The sequence below is a fragment of the Archocentrus centrarchus genome, chromosome 14, assembly GCF_007364275.1.
Source record: "Archocentrus centrarchus isolate MPI-CPG fArcCen1 chromosome 14, fArcCen1, whole genome shotgun sequence".
NCBI classification, from domain to species: Eukaryota; Metazoa; Chordata; class Actinopteri; order Cichliformes; family Cichlidae; genus Archocentrus; species Archocentrus centrarchus.
Genome location: NC_044359.1, coordinates 24265038 through 24286569, shown reverse-complemented (window position 1 = coordinate 24286569; position 21532 = coordinate 24265038). Strand labels below are relative to the sequence as shown.

Here is a 21532-nt window from a genome sequence, read left to right as displayed (position 1 = left end):
GCAGCAGGATAACACATCATGTCACAAAGTTCAAATAATCTCAAACTGAGTTCACTGCACTGAAATGGCCTCTAAAGTCACCAGATCTCAATCCAATAGAGCACCTTTGGGATGTGGTGAAACGGGAGGTTCACATTCACAAATCTGCAGCAACTGTGATGCTATCATATCAATATGAACCAAAATCTCTGAGGAATGTTTCCAGCAACTTGTTCAATCTATGTCATGAAGAATTAAGGCAGCTGTAAATGCAAAAAGGGGGACCGACCCAGTACTAATCATGTGGACCCCATCAAATTTATAAAATGCCCCTTCATTCAATATATTTGAATGAAAGGGCAGGTTTATGACTTCTGATCCCTTAGTTCACCCTTTTTGCAACAGTAAATAATCTTTCAGCCTGAAACCTTGAGCCCCATTTGGTGGAGAGTCTGAAAAAATACAACACTAATGAAAAAAAGACAAACACGAGTCTCCTTTTGCAGCATAAAACCTCGATGATCATGGAGCTTTGTTTTTTTTTACCCAGAAATGACATTCTTCACAAACTGTACGCAAAAATGGCAAAACACGACAAATGTGAAAAAAAAAAAAAGAAGCTTCTTGCAGTGTTGATCAGTAGACCTGCTGGAAAAAAAACTCCTGATGCTGAATAGCATCTACAGGCCATGAGTTATTTAGCACGAGGTGCCATTCAGATAGGCGTTCATCCAGATCTCCTGCATGATCATCTCTCTGCGCTCGATTCTCTCCGCCCGTTCGGCCGCCTCGCTCACATAAGTCACTTCCTCCCAGCCATACACTCCCTTCCTTTCTGCGGCTGAGAGCAAAGATCTCCCTGTTCCCCCGTGGTCATCATCTTCTTCATCCGTGTCGTCATCATCCTCATCATCCTCGTCCTGACAGTTAAGAGTCTGGCTTCCAGACTTGGGTGCGAGTCTGTGATTTCTGAACCAGCGCGCCCTGCAGGTCACTCGAACAGATACAGCCAGCAGGGTGAACAGGAGACCAACGCACACGCTGGAGGTAAACAGCAGAGCTGCCATTTCAGGGTGCTCTGTGTAGGAAATGAAGGGAGGAGTTCCAATAAAGCATGCATATGAAATTGAATTAATGAGTGTGTGCATGTGCATACCTTTAATGTAGGCATATGTCAGGAGGGAGTTGCTCATCATTGCTCCTGAGTTGTCCGGCCTTCTTGACCCTTTAGGAAAAGGCTCCTCTAGATCTGCGGCAGAAGCTTTTGTGAAGATTACAAGTACGATGTGAAGAAAAGACCGTAAAATGCGGGAACTGCTTCATAGGGCATGATGTTGTTATACCTTTTTCTGTATCCACACTAGGAGATGAGGTGTAGCTTACTATGTTTGGGTCTGCCTCCCTTAGTAAAGTCTGCGGTACTATTGGGAAAAGGACAGAAGAGTCTTTGTATCGCTGTGAACAAAATGACTCAGTAGCTCAGCAAAGAGTTTTCCACAAGCTACTTCCCACATCCAAACTGAGCCAACAATGGAATTACACACTCATATCAGAAATACTTTCTGCGCTATTGTATTAATAAGCAACCTTCAAGGTTAACACACATTGTTTTGCTCCAGATGGAGTCAACATATCCAGTCAAAAGCATTCTTTCTACACCAGGATAAAGTCTCAACTCCAAATTATGACACACGAACAAATGTTGCTGAATGACCTCGCTGGCATTTGTGCCATTCGCAGGAAGTTTACCAGGATGTCAACTCCAACTCGCAAATCAGTGCTCACAGTCTATTATTCCCCTGCTGCTGTGCTTTTGGGTGTGATGGGATAAGAGCAGCTGATGGCTGGAATCAGCTGATAAGAATCCATAGTAGGAAGTGAGAAATGTTCACTGAAGGAGCTGTCGCATAATGAATGAGGCCATAAAAGAATAACCCCAACTCCTACTCCTACTCCTAAACCTCTCTCTAATGAGGAAGCAGAAAGTGTCCTACCACAAGAATAGATCACACTGAGGTACTTCCTGGTTCCTGGAAAGCACGGGTCCCTAAAGGTCTGGTTGCTGACGAGAACAGCGCAGTTCTGTTTGCTGTAGCAGGACTTGGACACCAAGTGTACAGCCTCATGGTTCAGACACTCTGTAGGGAAAGAGTAACTTACAGAATGGGTTACTGAGTAAGAAACTTTGTTTAGTTGTAGTTTGACCAGAATAAATTTCTGCTGCTTAACCTGGTCTGAGTTGCAGGGGCATCAGCAATAAAATAATACATTTTATAATCTTGCACCCCCCCCCCCCCCCAACATGAATTGCCACCTTATCATGGGTTTGTACTCCCTAGTGATCCCAAGAGCTATAGACACAGATGAGGCCCCAGGCTAAGTGCGATTCAAAAGACTCCTATGATGAAAAATAAAATCATAGGCTAAGTTAGCTCGCCCAGTACTGGGGCCCCACCCTGGAGCCAGGCACAAGGGAGGGGCTCGCTCTGCCCAAATGAGCCACATGGGCCAGCCCTCCAGTGGACCCACAACCCGCTGGAGGGGCAGTGGAGATCTGGTGCAACGTGGATTTTACGAGATTATAAAATTATTGATTTAATTATATTAAGAAGCCATATGTTGCTCCTTTAAGCTGTCACAGCAGTGTACTCTACTCCTGCTTTTTAAATGTAAAACTGTCCTCTTTAACTGTTCATGCATTTTTATTTTATTCCTGGAATGTGTGTTAAAAACTCACCAAACGGGGGTGGTCTTGTCAGGTGTGAGGGACAGGTGTCAGTCTGATCCAGCCTCCTCCCGTAGGCAGCTGCATAGATGTTCAGCACCCTGGGGGGCTTACAGCGCAGGACCATGGTCTCTCCTTCACACACCACGTGTCTTCTGTGTTCAGCTGAGTGAGAGAAAAAATAGTAACGACGACTTGGAGGAGGGTCTGATGGTGGTGGGAAACAGACGCGTTGGAATTGGGTGTGGGAAGGATTTTTTATGTGTGGCTGTGTAGCTATTCTCTCAAGAATGTGTTAGAGAAACTCATACTGAAACATTAATAAGATTTGACCTGATGAACTCACTAGGTTTACACTTGTAGTCCACATGGAGGTATTTGGTAGTGCCAGGGCAGGGGTCCTTCCCAAACAGCAGGTGATTGACAGGCAGCTGGCAGTCTCTGTGGCTCTGACACTCCGACAACAGCTTCTGCACAACAAAAACGGGCGACAGTCAGCAAATACCCTCCACAGCGAGGAAAGAGCAACCAAATCAGATGCAAAAAAGAACTGAACAGATGCACCGACTGGTTGACGTAATGATGTTAAGACTGCATTCACCAGCCAGCTAATTAAAGGGCGGCATATTTGTTACAGAACTAGAGCAAACATAAGGAGACGAAGCCACTCCAAGTAAAAGTGATGAACAACCGCTTAGTAACAGCTGACCCGGTGAGAGTGAAACACAGCTCTATGACCCAAACATAAAATGCACCTGTAGAGCTGTGAAAGCTGAACAGCTGTGATTGTGGGCCCTGAGCAGAGGGTCTGGATCTGCTCTGCAAAGCTGCACCTCGCCGCTCCCATAGAAGGCAGACTGGATGGAGATGGTGGAGTGACGTGGACAGTGGAGCCGCAGGGGCTGTCCATCGCACGCGTGTGCAGAGTGGCTGGTAATGATCCTGGACAGGTAGTCTGTAAAAGAAAATGGATGAGAGTGTATGCAGATACAATAAAGGGAGATTTCACTAATTTTACACCTGATGCTCATCTTACTTGTTGTATTTCCACTAAATTGTAGCAGTTAATGAAAAAAGAAAAAAAAAAACTTAACTGCAGTCATTTAATAGTTGCAATAAGTCACTTTCTTTCTTGGATCTACTGTACAAGCAGCAGCAGAGCAGGTTGTGTGGCCTCTCTGGTGCTCTGGCAGGTGTCTCAAGTTGCTTTAAAAATCACTGCAGCATTGCCTCACTACCTGTCCTCTTTCCAAGGTGGCATATTCACCTAACTGGCATTCAACTAGTGTAACCACCCTTTGTTGTATGGTGTGTAGATTACTGCCGATTCCAGGAACTTTAGCTTAAGAGACGAGTACAGTAGGTTTAAAAAGAAATAAATATATAAATGTAACACTGAGAAGGCACTTCAGACTACCCTCAGAGTACCAGAAGAAACGCTGAGGATCACTAGCCTTGGACTACACTGTGTTAAGATAGACACTACTCACCAACAACAGTGTTTTGTCAGCCATCCTAAGAATAAGATGTGTTACACCATCCCATACAGGTTTTAATGGTGTTTCATGAACACAGGCCATGAGGGGGAGACAGCCACATTATTTATAACACCATATATAAAACTGGCAAACAGAAGGTTTAACCCCCAACCCCCACTAGCAGCTATTATTATACCAGCTATAACAGTATTGCTCATACCCAATCTGCTCTAACAGCAATACTTAATGTTCTTGGGACAAAATCCTTGCTGTGGTCTGCACCACCTCCCCCTGCTATCCCCACATTACCATCATCATCATCTTACTTGAAAAGTCAGCCAGTCCACTCATGCTTCTGGTCCACAGCAGTAAAGTCAGACAGAAGAGGCTGTGGCTCCAGTCCAGTCCGCGACAACGCGTCCAGCTCATGACTCGCATCCTGTGTCTCATTGATCATATTAAAGACTGGGACTAAAGAAACCCCCTGCAGGACTTCCAAGACTTCACGAGAACCCACACGAGAAGGTGAAGGCTTTCAACGAGGCCGCGATACTGAGCCTCATCTCTTGATCGCACCTTTGTTGAGATCAAGTCACCTCTTCATCCGTCTTCACCTACAACACACACACACGCGCAAAAAAGCGGCTACTTGCAGTCGGGTGCGAGCAGCCGTTGTGTGCCGCAGCAGCAATGGACCACAGAGGGTTAGAAATAGCAGCTGCGCAACAAGTGGTTCAGATCTGACAGGCGAGGTGAGCGCTGAGTCTCCCACACCGACTTCCGAAACGTTCAGCCCCGCAGATCCGTGAATGGATCCATGTGGAAACTGAAGGCGATTCACAGGAACAGCTGAGCGGGAATCGTGATGTGGGCGTGGCGCATGAAACTATTTTAAAGGGAAAAGAGGCGACACACTTACTGGTATGACGCACTAGCCCCCCCCCCCCCCTTTCACGAGGCACATGTTTACTTTTTGGATTTTGGCAAAGTGATTTATTCAGTTCACTTCCTCTCTGTCTCTCATTTCTTCCCATTTCTGCTTTTCTCTGCTACTCTTAAACGCACCGGTTTATTTTTCACGTTATAATATTTTGACAATATTATTTTTGGTTTCTTTGCAATTATTTTCCAGATTTGGGACACCTATGCAAAGCAAAAGCAACAGATAACATTATATTATAAAAGCAAGAGAAACACTATCACAGCATATTGCCAAAGGTTTACTCCTCTAAGTGCCAAATCTTTTAAGTTTTAAGCGAGTGACATTTTGATTCTGTTTCATCTAATAATCTGTTGACACTCTAACCATGGTGCCTTTCAGGGAAGCTGGGGGCCTACTGGGTAAAGTGCTCCCCAGCCCACATCCATGACCCACTCCATGGTAACCAGTCTCCCTGTCAGACCGCAAAGCAGACCTACAACAGTCAAACTGACAGACAGTTGGGGTCTCCATGCTCAGCTCCACATAAATGAGACCCACAAGGGGAGGAGGAACTATGGGGTGGGGTGTTTTGCATATAAACTGGGCAAGTTTGATGCATTCTCTTTACTTTGGCTTTAGGCGCCCAGGGAGTGGCTCCAAAGTGGCTTTCATGTGCAGCTATCCCTCCAAAGTCTGTGGAAGTGTGCTATCCCAAAAGATTTCCTGCACTTTGTTTTTAAGGCACAATTTAGCCATGTAGGCCAGACAATATATTAACAGAGGCACGTGGCCAAATGTGAGATTCGTGTTTTGAAGTACGGTGAAAAGGCTTCTGAAATGTGGTGATGATGCAATTCTTTTTTTTTTTGTTTTTGGTTTCAGACAAAGCTATGTCAGCAATCTATAGTAGACATACCAGTAATGACATAGACAACACACACTAAAAGTGGTCAAAAGGAAAGCTCTTCCAAGTGGGTCCCACCTCCTTTATTTGGCCATCTATCTCTCACAACATGTATTAGCTCAGAGGGGAAACACAACCCCTCGATTAGATTGCAGACCAGAAAATAAGGGCAACATGCTTGATTAGTGTTACTGATGTTTGTAACAAACAGGAAGAGAAAACCAAACCAAAGGAAGATCGTCACCAACATTTTTTCCCCCCTAATTGTTCTTTCTTAGTTTGCGGAGCTCACAGTGGCAATGAGTGTTAGTGGGAACTACTAAAATGCATTCTCATAATCTTAGACATCTGATAGGTAACTGTGAAATAAAGATAAAAGCACATAATAATTAAGCTCTCAAGCAGGAAGTTATCAGAAATGTGCCTCTAAGCAGCGTTCTAAGCACTCTTACTTTATCACAGCACAAGGAGACTCTTGTCTGCACACATCTGTTGGGTTGCATAAAAAGTAAATTCCCCAAATACCGCATGTTTTAGATGGTCTTTAGTGCCAGAAGGTGGCTGTCAAAGCACGTTACTAGACATCCCATCAAGACATTAAAGTGACTACTTTTATTATTTTTCACAGACAGCTTAAAACACGACCGTAACATTAGACAAATCTTCATTTAAAATCCACCTTCATCTCGAGCTGGGAATCAAGTGTAGCCTGAAAACAGAAAAAAAGGATCAAATGAGCCACCACATCTCATCCTTTATTGAGACAGCTGTTAAGATGCTTACCAGTTCTCTTTTTGCCTCTTCTATTTTCACTTGAGCCAAAGATGGGCTCTGTTCAGAAAAAAAAAAACAAACAAAAAACTAAATTTAACAATCATAAAGTCAAATTCAGGACGTTTGTTTACGCATGTCTGAACACGGTTCAACCCTTTACCTCAAGTTAGTTTTAATGAAGCCAGCTGTACACACAAAAGCCTTATCAGAAAGGATAAAACCAGATAAAGTGGAAGTACTTTTGCCTGTTGGTCATGAACTCTTTCAAAGTCAGTAACAAAGTGAAAACAAACATACTGGGCTCAGGTCCATGTAAGGCTCCAGTTTCTTTTTCAAGGGGATTATTTCTTTTTTCAGCGCCGTGACTTCCTGTAGAGAGAAAAATAAGACGACACATTTCAGACCCTGAAAGCAGACGGTATTACATTTTCATTTCCATGGCAATGAATGGGGCGCATGTGGAAAAGCTGAAATACCTCAGAGAGCTGCACAAGAGCCTGGTGGGTGATAGACTTGTCCATGTTCCTGGAGACAAGCTGAGCCTGCAGGACGGAAACAGCAGAATAAAACCAGTCATCTTTAGAATATCTGGTCCCTCCTAACAATGACAAGAACCTGGGCCTGTTCTACAGAAGCAACTATGTTCTCTCAACTACAGACAGTAACATGATGCACACATCATATCTGGGCCAACACTGTCACATAACACAAAAAAAGAAACTTTGGCCTATATTTTTAGAAACCTTTATCCCCTTTTTTTGAGGTAACACTGTCCCACTGCCAACAGATTTCTTCTTGAAGCAGTCTGGAGAATGGCCAGACTCCTTTGAGCTGATAGGAAGTAACTCAAATAATCACTCGTTACAACCAAGGCATGCAGAAGAGCATCTCTGAATATATAATGCACTGAACCTTGAAGCAGATGGGCTACAGCAGCAGAAGTCCACACCAGGTGAGTCTCAATTTCTGGCAGGGTCAGAATTTAGCGTAAACATGAAAGCATGGATCCATTTTGCCTCCTATCAACAGTTCAGGCTGCTAGTGGTGTTGTAATAGTGTGGGGAATGTTCTCCTGGCACACTTTGGGCTCCTTAGTACCAGCTTAGCATCATCTGACTGCCACAGCCTACCTGAGTATTTTTGCTGACCATGTTACAACCTCAGTGTACCCATCTTCTGATGGATGCTTCCAGCAGGATAGCGCAGCACGTCACAAAGCTCAGATCACTTCAAACTGGTTCAGTGAACTCGTGGTCATGCTGAAGAATAGGAGATTTGCATCGTGGCTGTGCAGATGACAAATCCGCAGCAAGTCATGCGCTCAAGTCAACAAAGCTACTTTCGGCTGCTCCCTTGTTACAAGGGGTTGACACAGTGGGTAATCTTGTGTTTTGGCAGTTTGATGCTGGATGCCCTTCTTGATGCACACCAGAAGAGATTCGCGTCTTCAGATAGAATCAAACCAGCGACCTTTTGCTTGCCAAGAAAATGTGTAAAGCACTACACTGCTGTGTCAATATGGACCAAAATCTCTGAGGAATGTTTCCAGCACCTTGTTAAATGCCACAAAGAATTAAATCAGCTCTGAAGGAAAAAGGGGGCCCAACCCAGTACTAGCAAGGTGTACCTAATGAAGTGGCCAGTGAGCGTACATATTATACAGCCTAAGAACTTGCACTGTGCCGATAACATAAAAAACCCTCCAACATACCTCTGACCGCTCCCGTCTGTTACTGAGCTCGTTAGCCTTTGCCGTCACAAAATCCATGTTGAGCAGCCTCTCTTCAGCTTTAGCGCTCTCCACTGCCTGAGTTTTGACAGTTTTGTTGATATCCCTGACAAGTAAGAGCAAAAAATTTCTGTTTTTGCTGGACTTTGGCCAGTGCACATATACAGTATGTTACAAATCAGCCGTATATGAACATGCCAAAGTCGTCCTCGGTGTACCTACTCTTGTAAACTTCCCCGCAGCACAAGAGTCGCCCCAAGTCTCTTTCTGAGGGCCCGGAGTTCTCTCTCAAGTCTTCTGTTTGATTTCTCTGCTTCCAAAAGTTCATTAGTAAGGTTGTTAACTGCTGGCATAAAGCTGCACACAAGATGACAAGACACAAGTCATGTCATCTCCCCTCCACTTTTTTTTTTTTGTTTGTTAACTGACCGTCTTCACTGAAATTGGAGAAACGACTCAGAAGAAAACATACCTGCCCAATGACGTGTCTCTCACTCCAAGCACCATAGCATTCTCAACTAAAGCAGAGAAGTAGTCAGCAGCTGGCTTTGACAAACTGGCAAAGGACAGGCCAACACTTTGTAGAAGAACATCCTGGAGATGAGCACCTAAGTGGAGAAAACATTGAAAACTTTACGGTGGAAGTTAATGATGAACAAATCCATCTTACATAAACAGCATACAGAAAAGTAAATCAATATTAATAAAGACTAACTAATAAGGGTTTGTAACAATTTGGATCGTGTTTATGATTTCTGGCCAATATGTATCATAGGATGAATACTAGTTTACTGATTGTGCAAGCTACAGAGATTTAGAATTTATTTTATTCATTTTTGGCCACAGCAGCGTTTATCCACAGTAGAGAGACAGGAAATAGGAGAAGACACGGGGGAGGACACATGGGCAAACTGGCGACAGGCCAGGACTCAAGCCTGCACCGCTTCACCACTAATCCACCCAGGCACCCGCAGAGAGATCTAGAATTTGACCATTTTTCCAGAAATTAAAAAAAGACAAGGGATCAAGTGAACATATAAATAGAACACAAAGGTGAACAGTTAAATGGTTTTATTATCTTTGCTGTAAAAATCTATCCATGCTTTGCATTATTGCAGTGTCAGTATGTGTTCATTAGTTTAGCCTGAGACATATGTGTTTCTGTATATTAAGTATTATGTGAATATACCATGCATGCAGCTGGTGTGTGCAGGTATTCACAATCATGCTCTATACATTACATTGCAAAGGTTTTAGGCACTTTGGATATTTAGATTCTCATCCATCACATAAAAGCACGGGCAAGTCAACCAATCAGTTCCAAAAACAGACTCACACTAAGCACATGTGACGGGCCTGAAAGAGTTTGGCATGGCGAACGTTATGCTGCCTGCAGTATCATCTGTGAAGAGAATGGGTCTGTGTCTCGTTTTGTCATAAACATGCACACGAGCAGACCAGTGGAGATCATCTTGTAACGCTCTGGCAGTGCTCCTTCTGTTTCTCCTTGCACAAAGGAGCAGACACAGGTCCTGCTGCTGGGTTGATGTCCTTCTACGGCCCTGTCCTGCTCTACTTGTGTCTCCTGATATCTTCTCCACACTCTTGAGACAGTGCTGGGAGACACAGCAAGCAATACCAATGTGCCATGGTGAAGCTGGACTACCTCTGCAACCAGAATAAACTGCAGCTACCCTCTTCAGGCTACCAGCAGTGACAACGACACTAGCCAAAAGTAAAACTAGAGAAAAATCAGTCAGCAGGGATAAGGAGAGAGCAATGATCTTGTGGCAACCACCTGGAAAACTATTCCCTTTTTGGGATTGTTGTTGTCTCTCCAGAGCACCTGCTGTCACATTCACATTGGTTTAACTGACTTTTTGTTATACTGTGATGATCAGGTGTTTCCTTATTTGCTGCTGTGCCTGTGTGGTAAGTGCCTTCAAACTGAGTGAAAGTGTACCTGGCTGGTGGGCAGTCACATCATAATTATTCCATTTATGTATTTATTTCAGATTAAATTAGCTCTGTATAATACCTCTGCTGCCTGTGGGCTACTCACCTTCAGCCTGATACTCTGCAGCTTTCTGTGTGAGGTCCTCTATGAGGAGAGCTGTGTCGCTGCAGCGGGCTTCGCTGGACTCTGCGAGCCAGTGCAGGATGTCCACTGTCCGTGTGTTAACTTCAAACTGCGGCACCGCCTGCTCACCAAACACCGCGCCGAGCCAGCTGTTCACCTGAGGATACCACATCAAACAGGAGCGTATCAACAAAGAGCAGCAACAGCAGCAAGTTATGTTACAGGAACAAAGAAAAATACCTTCTTAATTTTTTCACACATGACGACTGAACGGCCAGCAACAACAAACGTTTTCGCGCTCCGCGAATCATTTGAATTAACTTCCTGGTTATCAGCAAATGAGAACGCAGGGCACAAAGCCACGTTAGCTAACAAACGCGACATCTGGAAAAATAATATATATAATACAAATTAACCAGAAGGTAAACGCACGCAATCAACACAGTTGATAAGCTAAATAAAATTTAAAAAAAAATCATATTAAAAAAATTTTCAACAAAGTGTTTCCGGTTCACGTTTCTTTGGGCTAACAAAGCTAAATGTAAAATTAAAATAATTCACCCCCGTTTACGCCACAGACTGAGCCGACAAGACTTGTGGACTTATGTTAAAGTTAACTAAAACTAAACGGAGAGCTAAAACTCGGTGGGGAAAAATTTTTACTGAAATAAAATAAAAATTATAGTTTGAACAGAAACACTCAAACAATTTAAAACTACCACAATCTCATACGGTTTTCTTCTTCTTCTTCTTCTTTCACCTCTCTTGTGCGCTGTCTGTTGCTTTTGGATGGTTGAGCCCAGGTATTTAAACTAGTCCATCTTCACTACCTCTGCTCCTTGCAGCTTCTCTCCCTCTCGTTCACACACAAGTATTCTGTCTTGTTTCTAAAAACGATCTGAAACAAACAATCTCACTGTGTAAAGTAAAGATAAGATAAAAAACTAATGCATAATACAAAACAACTTTGATAGGCAGTGATCGGAATAATAATTTTATTTCTTTTCAGTGTTTCAATTTGTGCACTTACTCGCAAACCCCCATCACATTGAAAACGCCACACAACATATTTCAAATACAACAATGGTTTCTATGGACAGAAGCATGGATGTACCATGGGATTCCCAGTGTCTACCATTGTAGCCAACCTTTACATGGAAGAAGTGGAAAGTAAAGCTCTTAGCTCCTTCAAAGGGATGGCACCTAGCCACTGGTACAGATATGCGGATGACACCTAGGTCAAAATCAAAACCCAAGAAGTAGAAGCCTTTACATGCCACATCAACTCAGTGGATAAATACATAAGATTTACCAGGGAGGATACCAGGAAAAATAGGTTACCATTCCTGGACTGTGCGGTGCTTATTGAGGAATATGGAAGCATCAACATTAAAGTTTACTTGAAGCCCATACACAGAGACCAGTACCTACTCTTTGACTCCCACTACCCACTGGAACACAAACTTGGGGTGATCAGGACCCTGCAACACCAGGCAGAAAACGTTCCCTCTGAGGCAGATAGGAAACAAAAGGAACACACACGTAAAGATGCATGGAACAACATAGAAGTGCCACCTTGACAGGACAAGACTCAGCTGTACATCTGTATCTAAAGGAGGACACTCAGGAACCAGGACACTCAGGACCAGGACGACAGCTAATTTGAAAAAGGAGGTAAAGAAGCCATCTGTGTCTACGGTGAACAGCCATTGCTGAACAGAGGAGGTGGATTACGTCACCAACTTTCCCCAGCCTACATTGCTGTCTTGAGCTCCCTCCCCAGGTGCCCCAACCCCCATTCACACCTTTCTTCGGGTGACCACAATAGGTCACTTGATAGAGTGGGGTGAAGTCCCAAATTGGTTTCACCTTAAACCACTGATTGTAATGACCCACGCCTTCTTTCACACCTTGGCGCATGTGATTATGCACATGAACAATAGTGGCTCACGACCACCTCCAGGGGACAACCCCCCCGGCGGTTTAAATACCTGGGTCTCTCCACCTTTTGGTTTGAGAACTGAAGAAGCCTTTTTGATGGGAGATGAAATGTCTTCAAGAAACTTAAAGAAGCCCAGTTGCTTTTTTTCAAGCTCAGTGGCATTATCGAGTGAGAAAATAGGTTTCTATAGGAGAACACCTAAGCACCCTAACCATCTTTCTATAGGAGAACACCTAAGCACCCTAACCATCTTTCTATAGGAGAACACCTAAGCACCCTAACCATCTTTCTATAGGAGAACACCTAACCATCTGAGCATTTATGTGCTGGAACTGTTTGCAGTAAAAATGTAATTAGAATGGAGCGCAGAGGCAGGTGGGAACAGTATACTGATATGTAGTTATTCAGTATCAGCCCTTATCAGTATTACTACAAGAAATATTGCAAACGTACAGTCACCTGGCAAAACATGGGAAGGAAATAGTACTATTGTGGGTTCTGGCACATGTAGGGATTTTGGGCAATGAGAGAACGGACAAGCTGGCAAAAACTGCAGTCAGGAAAGCTCGGGTTGAATACAAAATTATCAAAATCAGGAGGGAAAAGCACTGTATGGAGACGGATAAACAGACAATGGCAACTTATCTGGGACAACAGCATAACAAGGTATTTGTATTCAGTACAAAGTACAATTGATTCAATATCGACACACAGGGATCTGTAGATAAGATCAAGTTATGATGAGTAGAATCCAGAGAGGGCACAGTAACCTCAACAGTACTTTATTCAAAATAGGGAAACATCCATCTGGTTTCTGTGATCAGTGTTATAAGGCTGAGACAGTACAGCATTTTCTTCTGTCATGTAGGAAGTTTTCTAGAGAAGGGGGAAATGTTGCAGAAATTATGGAGACTGGGTCGAGTACATAATGTGGGGAGTACGCTGCAGTGTTCAGATAGTAACATAGGAAGGGCAGAAATATTTAACTATCTCAAAAAGATTGGACTGAGTAAGAAGATCTAGCGGCTGAGTGACTGGTTAAGGATGCTGTAGGACTGGAGTATCCTGCAGGAGGAAGTAATCCACCTTACCGGATACCAGCTGCCATTAAACACCAAAGAAGAAGAAGAAGGACGAAAGCGGAAGTACACAGAGGTTGACATTTCGCATCGTCGGCTACATCTCGGAGCTTCACTTCACCGTCAACAACCCGCCGAAATTCAAAATAGCTTGTTTGGGAAAACCGAGTAGAAATGACGACGAGTAAACGGTCGCTAAAGTCCTTTGTGAAAAGTGTAAATAATTCCACGTTTGATGTGTCCTACTTGGACTCCACCATCGTCGAAGAAAAGCTGTTCGGCCCTACCGAGGAGGAGGAAGAGGACAGCAGTGAAGGACCCATGGTCTTCATCTGCGCTAAGTGCAAGCTGCCTGTCGGAGATTCATTGTCCTGGGATGCAATTGATGACGATCTAAACCAAGTCAGACTGAAACGTAAGTTTGGGCTTGAGATTGTTTTCTTGTTGTGTGTGTGTGGGGTTTTTTTTTTTTCTTTCTTTCAGTGTCCCAGCCCAGAGCCGGTGTTGTGCCAAAGTAGTTATCCCCGACATAAATTGTATCCCCGCCCTGGAGAGCGCGCAGAGGAGGAGGACGAGGAGGCGGAGCCACTTGCCATGCTTTACGCTTACTTCCAAAATGTGGGGAATTTTGACGATTATTCTTTTTGCCTACCAAAAACTACAGGGGATACACATTTTTTATGAGGTAGGACAATAAGTGTGCATTATAGCAGGGGGCACAGATTTCGGCAGACGGAGAAACAGCCTGATAAAATGTGTATCCCCTGTAGTTTCCGGTAGGCAAAAAGAAAAATTCCCCACATTTTGAAAAGAAGCCTAAGGCATGGCAACTGGCAACATTTGCAATACATTTGCAATACATAAATTGCAAATGTAAACCTAAAAAATATTAAAGGAAATCTTAAATTGGAAAACTCAATAAATAATTTAAATACAAACTTCACTGAGAAAGGTGTTCTTCACTTGTAGAGATGGAAAAAAAAACTACCCATCACATGTCATATTAAACGCTAATGTATCTTTCAATAACTGACAAAAAGGCAGGAGGCTGAGCTGGAGGTGGCAGAATTGAAGATGTGACCAGAATGAACAGGATTAGAAATAAGGAAACCAGAGACAGCTCAGGTTGAGCACTTCGGCGACAAAGTTAGAGAGGCAAAGCAGAGATTGTGTGGACATGTGCAGAGGAGGGATTGTGGATATACTGGACAAAATATGCTGAAAATGGCGCTGCCAGGCATGTGGAAAGGAGGAAAACCTCAACAAAGATTCATGGATGTAGTGAAGGAGGACATGCAGAGGGTTGATGTGACAGGGGAGGATGCTAGGGATGGGGTGAGATGGAGGCAGATGATCCACAGTGGTGACCCCTAAATGGAGCAGGCTTTACCAGGGTTCTATAAACAAAAAAGAGGAGGTCCGCACACCAAAGAGCTCCTTGGAAAACTTTTAATCCATCATGACGTTAAAACTGTGACGTTGCGGGCCAGAGTGCCCTTCTTCAGACTCTGGCCCAAAACGTCACAGTTTTAACATCATGATGGATACAATATTGGGCGGGTTGGGTGGGGGCCCTCAGCAGCTGCTTATTCTACTTAAGCCTCAGCCGGCTATGTCCCAGCCAATACAATTAGGCCCAACTGAGTTTTTAGGATGGAGGCAATTTCAGTAAAGATGCCACCTCTGGAGTTAGGTTAATTGGCCACTCTAAATTGCCCATAGGTGTGAATGAGAGCGAATGTGAGTGTGGATGGTTGTCTGTCTTTCTGTGTTGGCCCTGCGATAGGCTGGCGACCTGTACAGGGTGTACCCTGCCTCTCGCCCTGTGACAGCTGGGATAGGCTCCAGCCCCCCCCATGACCCTGAACAGGATAAGCGGATGTGAATGGATGGATGGATGTCACCTCTTTGTGGAAGTAACAGTTTAAAAGTTGAATCTTATTACAAATGAATGAAAAGACTGGTGGACTGGTGCATTTAAGTGCAGTTGTAGAGGGTGTGAATTTATAACCTTAGAAGTTGTATTCGCCTGACCTGTTTGTGATGTTTTGATCCTAGGGGTCACCGACAATGTCGTGATTGGAAAGAAGAATCGACTGTATGAAGCAAGCAAAAAATCTCTCTGGTAAGATGATGCCCAGCAGTGAATCATGTAGTCAGATCTTTTACTCAAACCACAGTCCCAATTCTAGTGCTGCAGATAACATTGCAGGTAATTTACATGAAATTCATTGAAACATGAATAAATTGTAACTGGGTGAATGTCTGAACCTAACTGTATATATCACAGTGCTATTAAAGGGTACAAGGGTAATCCCTCCATCTCCACAGGACTGTGCAGCTGCAATTACTGTCGGCCCACTGGGACAACATTTGTCTTCTCAATTATCTCATGATTTACTTAAAACAAAGAAGCTCTGAAGAAGTTTTTAAGTGATAAATTCAACTTACTCATAGTCACAAATATAGTAAAACCTTTATAACATAGCTATCCATTTTCCATCCATTCTCTTCCGCTTATCCTTTTCAGGGAGGTGGGATGGGGGGGCTGGAGCCTATCCCAGTTGTCATAGGGCAAGAGGCAGGGTAAACCCTGTACAGGTTGTCAGCCTGTCACAAGGCTTGCACAGAGAGACAGACAACCATTCACACTCACATTCACACATATGGGCAATTTAGAATCACCAACGTATCTAAGTCCATGTCTTTGGACTGTGGGAGGAAACTGGAGTACCCCTTGAAATCCCATGCAAACATGGGGATAACATACAAACTCCACGCAGAAAGGACTCGGCCTGGATTCAAACCCAGGACCTTAATCTTTCAAATTAATGACTCCAAAGAGGCAAAAGTGCAAATTTTGGCACTTTTGTTTTTTAAGTTATCTGCTGCACTATACTGCAATACAACAGTTCTCTACATGAACCTTGTAAACCTGCAATTAAAAGTTATAAATTTAAATTTAACTTGGGTAAAAATGTATAAGTAATAGCAAAAACATGCTCACTTGTTATAACATTACCTGTCGGAGTTATAATACATAATGCTGCAGGCAGGAGTACTTGGTTGGAGCTCCTTTACCACGAGTTACTGCGTCATTGCAGCATGGCATGGAGGTAACCATCTTGTTGCACTGCTAAGATGTTCTTGAAGACCAGGTTGCTTTAACAGCGGCCTTCAGCTGATCTGTATCTTTGGGTGTTTCTCACCTTCCTCTTGATAAACAGATCAGGGGAGTTAGCTGGCCCATCAAGCACAATAATAACATAGTCATCAACCTATTTGGTTGTAGTTTTGGCACTCTCCACTCTTCCACAGACTCTAGGACCATGAATGTAAAAATTTTAAAGTCCAAAGTGAGGATAGTTGTCAGATAGCTGCAGTGGAATCTGACACGCTGCTACCTTTAAAGTGTAATTACAGTTTTAGTGCACAAGTACCAAATGTACATTCCTGATTCCACAGCGTGCACTGAGGCAGGACCAGGTTAAGCCATTCTGCTGGCATTTTGTCATATGTGTGTCCTTGTTGGAGTAAATCGGTCTCTCTGTCTGAATGACTTTTTTCTTTAATTTTTCACTACAGTTTGGTTGTGGATCTCATCTGTCGAGGCTGCTGTTCTGTGCTTGGCATGGTTTTCACATCTACCCCTGAGAACCTGGATGACAAGAGGTTTACCTTCTGTTTCAGTGTAGCTGACATTGAGAGGTGCGTGCATGAGTTTGCATTTGTTTTTTTTTGTTTTTTGACAAACTTGTGGTGTACCAGATCTCAATCCAGTGGAGTAGCTATGTTATGTGGTGGAATGGGAGATTTGCATCACGGATGTGCAACAACTGTGTAATGCTATCATGTCAATATGGACCAAAATGTCTGAGGAGTGTTTCCAGCACCTTGTTGAGTTTGTGCCTCAAATGATTAAGGCAGCTCTGAAGGCAAAAAAAAAAGATCCACTCTGGTATTAGCAGTGTGTACCTAATAAAGTGACTGTAGTCTTTTTTTTTTTTTTTGTCCCAAACCTAAAACCTCTCCATGTTACTTGAAAAGGGCCCTGCCTTAACACAATTTAAGACTTAACTAATTAAATCTTTCAGTGTACACACTATCGATTTGTTAAAGGACATTAAAAATTTAGAGACAAAAGCTGTGATGTTTTTAATATCAAATAGATGAGATGATATGATATAAACTGTATTCTGAAGCTGAAATCAGTCAGTTTAGAACTAGCAGACAAACACTGTGATAAGCTGTATATTGTATGTAATTCCTTTAATTGTACTAATGTTCATGGTATGAATACTTCTTTTATAACTTTAATGACTGTAAATCTTTTTCAGTTACATGCTTGGCTCTGCCTGCCAGATGTTGGCAGCAGAGGGCCCCACAGAGCAGCCAGTAACGCTGGAGTACAGAGGCACTGTTGAAAAACAGCTGACCGAGGTAAATTATTGCTGCTGCTTCTCTTTGTCCGCCTTCTGTGATGTCGTCCTGCTTTGGGAAAACAAAATGTTTGGCTTATTGAGTAGATTTTCTGCCCTTAAGCTCACTGTAAAGTGTTTGTGTCACCAAACACAGGTTGATGTTAGTCCTTAATATTGTATTGTTGTTGTACAAAAAAGTATTTATACTTAAAAAAAAAAAAAAATCTGGTCATCAGCTCTAAACTGTATGCCAGGTTTTAGCAGTTTTTTCTTTGTTGACCTGTCTTGCTGATAGTTCTTTCTCATTACCCACAAGCACCGCTTTCATTGATTTGCAATGCATAGGTTGTAGTAACGGTGACATCAGCTTACTTCTGGGAAATCCTTTGTGTGGTAATGGGCAGGCAGACACTAATATCAGACATTACCTCATCTGTCCGTCGCATCTCTTGCAAACACTTTTCTTTTTTTAAACCATTTTCACTTAAATAAGAATGATAATATATTATCTTTAGGGTTCAGTGTTGACAGCCAGATCTTCTGATTGTAGTAATTTAATATTTAAATTTTAATTTCCTTATCTGATTTAGTGTCATCTCATTATGATCAATCACTTCTAAGGAATTCTAGTCAAATTTTTTGTGAGAATAGTGCAGCGACTCCTCAAAGTTGATCTAAATCACCCTTTGTTTAAAATATCCACAAAGGCACTAATTGGCCAGTAGGGGGCGATACCGTGCAGGAGTACCTGCCAGCCCTCCCACTTGCACCAGGGACAATAGATGTGAAACGGGCCGTGCTCAGGAATCTTTGCTGGAGAAAAACATGTTTTGATTATGGAGTGGTTTGTCAGGAGAGCCTGATGCGTGCATGGTATCTTGCTTTCACTTGGCAGCAGTCTGAATTTTCTTGTGAACCATTATATTTTGAGCAGTTATCCGTGCAGCAGAATATTTTAAACAGGTTATGCTGGCTTTGAGGGTAGAAAAACAAGGCATGAGCAGCATGAGTGTATGTGTTAAGTACCTAGGAAGACTTCTAGGTGTGCTTTGTCAGTTTTCTTTCTGTGACTCAAATGTTTTCCATGTGATTCCCTTCTCTCTTTTTCCACATTTGTGATCCACCAAAAGAATTGCATGAAAAACCCCCTCACCTCATTAAATTAAACTTGTGTCACTGCTGTAATAATATTACTACACTGTGTGTGACGCAGACTAAGGGCCGCCTAAGGACAGTGTATAATGAAATGAAAATACTTACCTTATACTGTCTTTGGTTAATATGTGGATTAGTGCTTAAATTCATCTTGCTTGTGACTGTTTAGTGCCTCGCTAAATAAGATAGAGATTAATCAGACTATGGGTACACAAAAGTTGTATTAATTTCTGGTGGTTCTTAGCCAGCATGTCTTGTTAGCTATTGTTGCATTGTAACAAGATTATAAAGGTTTTTGATTAGATCAGAAATGAACATCAGAGCTCTCTGTTATTACTCGTCTGCAGGCAAAACCATCAGGATATTATACTTTTAAAAACAAAATTTAAACTAACACTTCCACTTTTAAGTGTACTCTAACAGCTTTTTTTTTTTTTAGATCTAATACTCATGCAGGTATAAAGTTAAACCTTTTATTGGTTTGGGTAGCAGCGACCTTCAGGCAGATTTTGAAGTTTTTGATTTTGAAAAGTGATATTTTTTTTAGACTGTTGACTGCATTTTGGTTGGTGTTTATGTTTTTATTAATTAAAAAAAAAATCTAAATCAGAATTAACTGATTAATCTGGGAAGTAAGTAAGTGTCCGATTAGAAATTGGTATTGCTCAGATTTTCTTTGTACTGATGCTGGTATTGACTCTCCTGCTAGAGCCCCATCTTTATCCATTCCCGATCACGTTGCTGTGGGGGGCATCCCTCAGCCTTCCACATCAACAAAAACCCAAACATGTAGAAACAAACCTTTGCGTGTTTGCAAAAGCGCCGTGCTTCAGAGAGCTTGACTTGCTGTTTTGCAAACTGTTAGAAAAACATAAAAACATGCCTGCGCTGATAAAATCGGGTGAGTTTTACGGCACGGAATAAACAATTTGGCGCTGTTCTCATCTGTAACTGGTTCTCGATTACTATGAGATTTAAAGAAAAAAAAAAAAAAGTTACATTCAGCCATTTTGTTAATTGAAGAGAAGAAGGTAGAAGATGGTTTGTATTTCTCTTTGCAAGATTTTGTTTAAAAAAAAAAAAGCATACAGGAGTTTTGGTAAACACAGGTGCTCTTCATGCCTGCAGTGTGTTAGCCTTTGTTCTCAGCTATCTGATGATGCTCTCGGCTCCTGATGCCATCGTTAATGTATTCTGTCTGTCTGCTTCCCTGTCCCTCCGTCTGTCTGTCTGACTTGTAGACACTTGTTTGGGTTTTTAATCTTCTACCCTCAATGACCTGCCCACCCCCCACCCCTCCCACTCTCCCTCTGCCCCCTCATACCCATCCACCCCTGACGACTTCCTCTCTGGGTTCCCTCATTCTTCCGCACTGTCTCCCTGTACCAATTATCTTTACTCCTCCTCCTCACTGCTTCCTGCTGCTCCCTTCATTTCCCACCTGTCCACGTTCCCCTTGGTTTCTTCCCTGCTCTGAATCCCTCCATCCTCACTCTGTACTCATTTACCTGCCTTTTTGTGTTTGCCCAAAGCACGGCACAATTTGTAAACTGCCCCTTTTTCTCTTTCCATGAACCCCCCCCCCCCTCTTTTTTAGATGAAAATGCTGGTCGTGTCCATGGCACGCAGGCTGGAGGAGATTGAGATTGGCCTTCAGGAGGGATGCGATGACGCCTGACAGCGATGTTTAACATCCACACCACTCGGCTGTACCTTCATATTAATGTTTTTATCTCTGACACATTCCTCGAGTTGCGCGTGCTGTCCTAGCTGCACCTCGTACTCAAACACCTAAACACACACAGGACAAAGCTTCCACTCTGCTTTGTCCTGATTACCAGTAGTGAAACAAAGCCCGCCTGTGCTTGTGATCAATCATGTTGCCAGCTCGGCTCTTGCCGCTCGTGGCACTGTCTTCCCTGTAGGTCTTAGTGCAGTATGAATGCGCGCTATGAGCAGAATGTTTATTTGTTCAGGATTTTATCAAACAGGCTGCACACTCAGCACAATGCTGTATTGATCTGGCCACTCGACTTGAGGCCACACACGCTTTTTCTTTGTTCTTTTCCACAAGTGCGGAGTGTTGAAGCCAGATTTGGATAAATGTTTTCAATCGCCTTGTCGTAGGAAGAATTAAAGAATATTGGAAGAAATTGTATGATGTTTTTCTCTTTCAGTACAATTGATTCCATGACAGATAGGGATAATTCTTTCAGTCAGAACTTCACTTAAATATTTTGCTTCTTTTTTGTTGTTCAAATAATGCCAAAATTTTTCAAAATTGGTGGAAATTAGCATCTGTTTTTCTGTGCATTGACTCATGGTTGGTTTGTTTATTTTGTTC

At 42.8% G+C, this 21532-nt stretch overlaps 3 protein-coding genes across 4 annotated transcripts; 1 reads left to right on the top strand and 2 right to left on the bottom strand.

Annotated features, from left to right (window-relative positions):
• Positions 1-121: 121 nt before the first annotated feature.
• Positions 122-5017, bottom strand: eva1c (eva-1 homolog C (C. elegans)). 2 transcript variants are annotated; one of them, XM_030746898.1, is made up of 8 exons: positions 4509-5017; positions 3460-3659; positions 3051-3174; positions 2717-2869; positions 1974-2117; positions 1323-1400; positions 1136-1240; positions 122-1057 (listed from the first exon to the last, which is right to left on the bottom strand). In XM_030746898.1, exons 1-8 carry the CDS (start codon positions 4630-4632, stop codon positions 678-680), a joined length of 1308 nt encoding a protein of 435 aa, XP_030602758.1. In that variant the 5' UTR covers positions 4633-5017; the 3' UTR covers positions 122-677. The 2 variants fall into 2 exon arrangements, with proteins under 2 accessions (XP_030602758.1, XP_030602759.1); XM_030746899.1 differs by having other exon boundaries at positions 1136-1228.
• A 1588-nt stretch (positions 5018-6605) lies between these two features.
• On the bottom strand, positions 6606-13711 carry haus1 (HAUS augmin-like complex, subunit 1). The gene is made up of 10 exons (XM_030746562.1): positions 13625-13711; positions 10832-10915; positions 10574-10748; positions 8984-9119; positions 8734-8868; positions 8494-8617; positions 7259-7324; positions 7080-7151; positions 6792-6839; positions 6606-6717 (listed from the first exon to the last, which is right to left on the bottom strand). Exons 1-10 carry the CDS (start codon positions 13694-13696, stop codon positions 6673-6675), a joined length of 957 nt encoding a protein of 318 aa, XP_030602422.1. The 5' UTR covers positions 13697-13711; the 3' UTR covers positions 6606-6672.
• On the top strand, positions 13678-21532 carry mis18a (MIS18 kinetochore protein A). The gene is made up of 5 exons (XM_030746563.1): positions 13678-14027; positions 15671-15737; positions 17198-17320; positions 17950-18052; positions 20786-21532. Exons 1-5 carry the CDS (start codon positions 13787-13789, stop codon positions 20864-20866), a joined length of 615 nt encoding a protein of 204 aa, XP_030602423.1. The 5' UTR covers positions 13678-13786; the 3' UTR covers positions 20867-21532.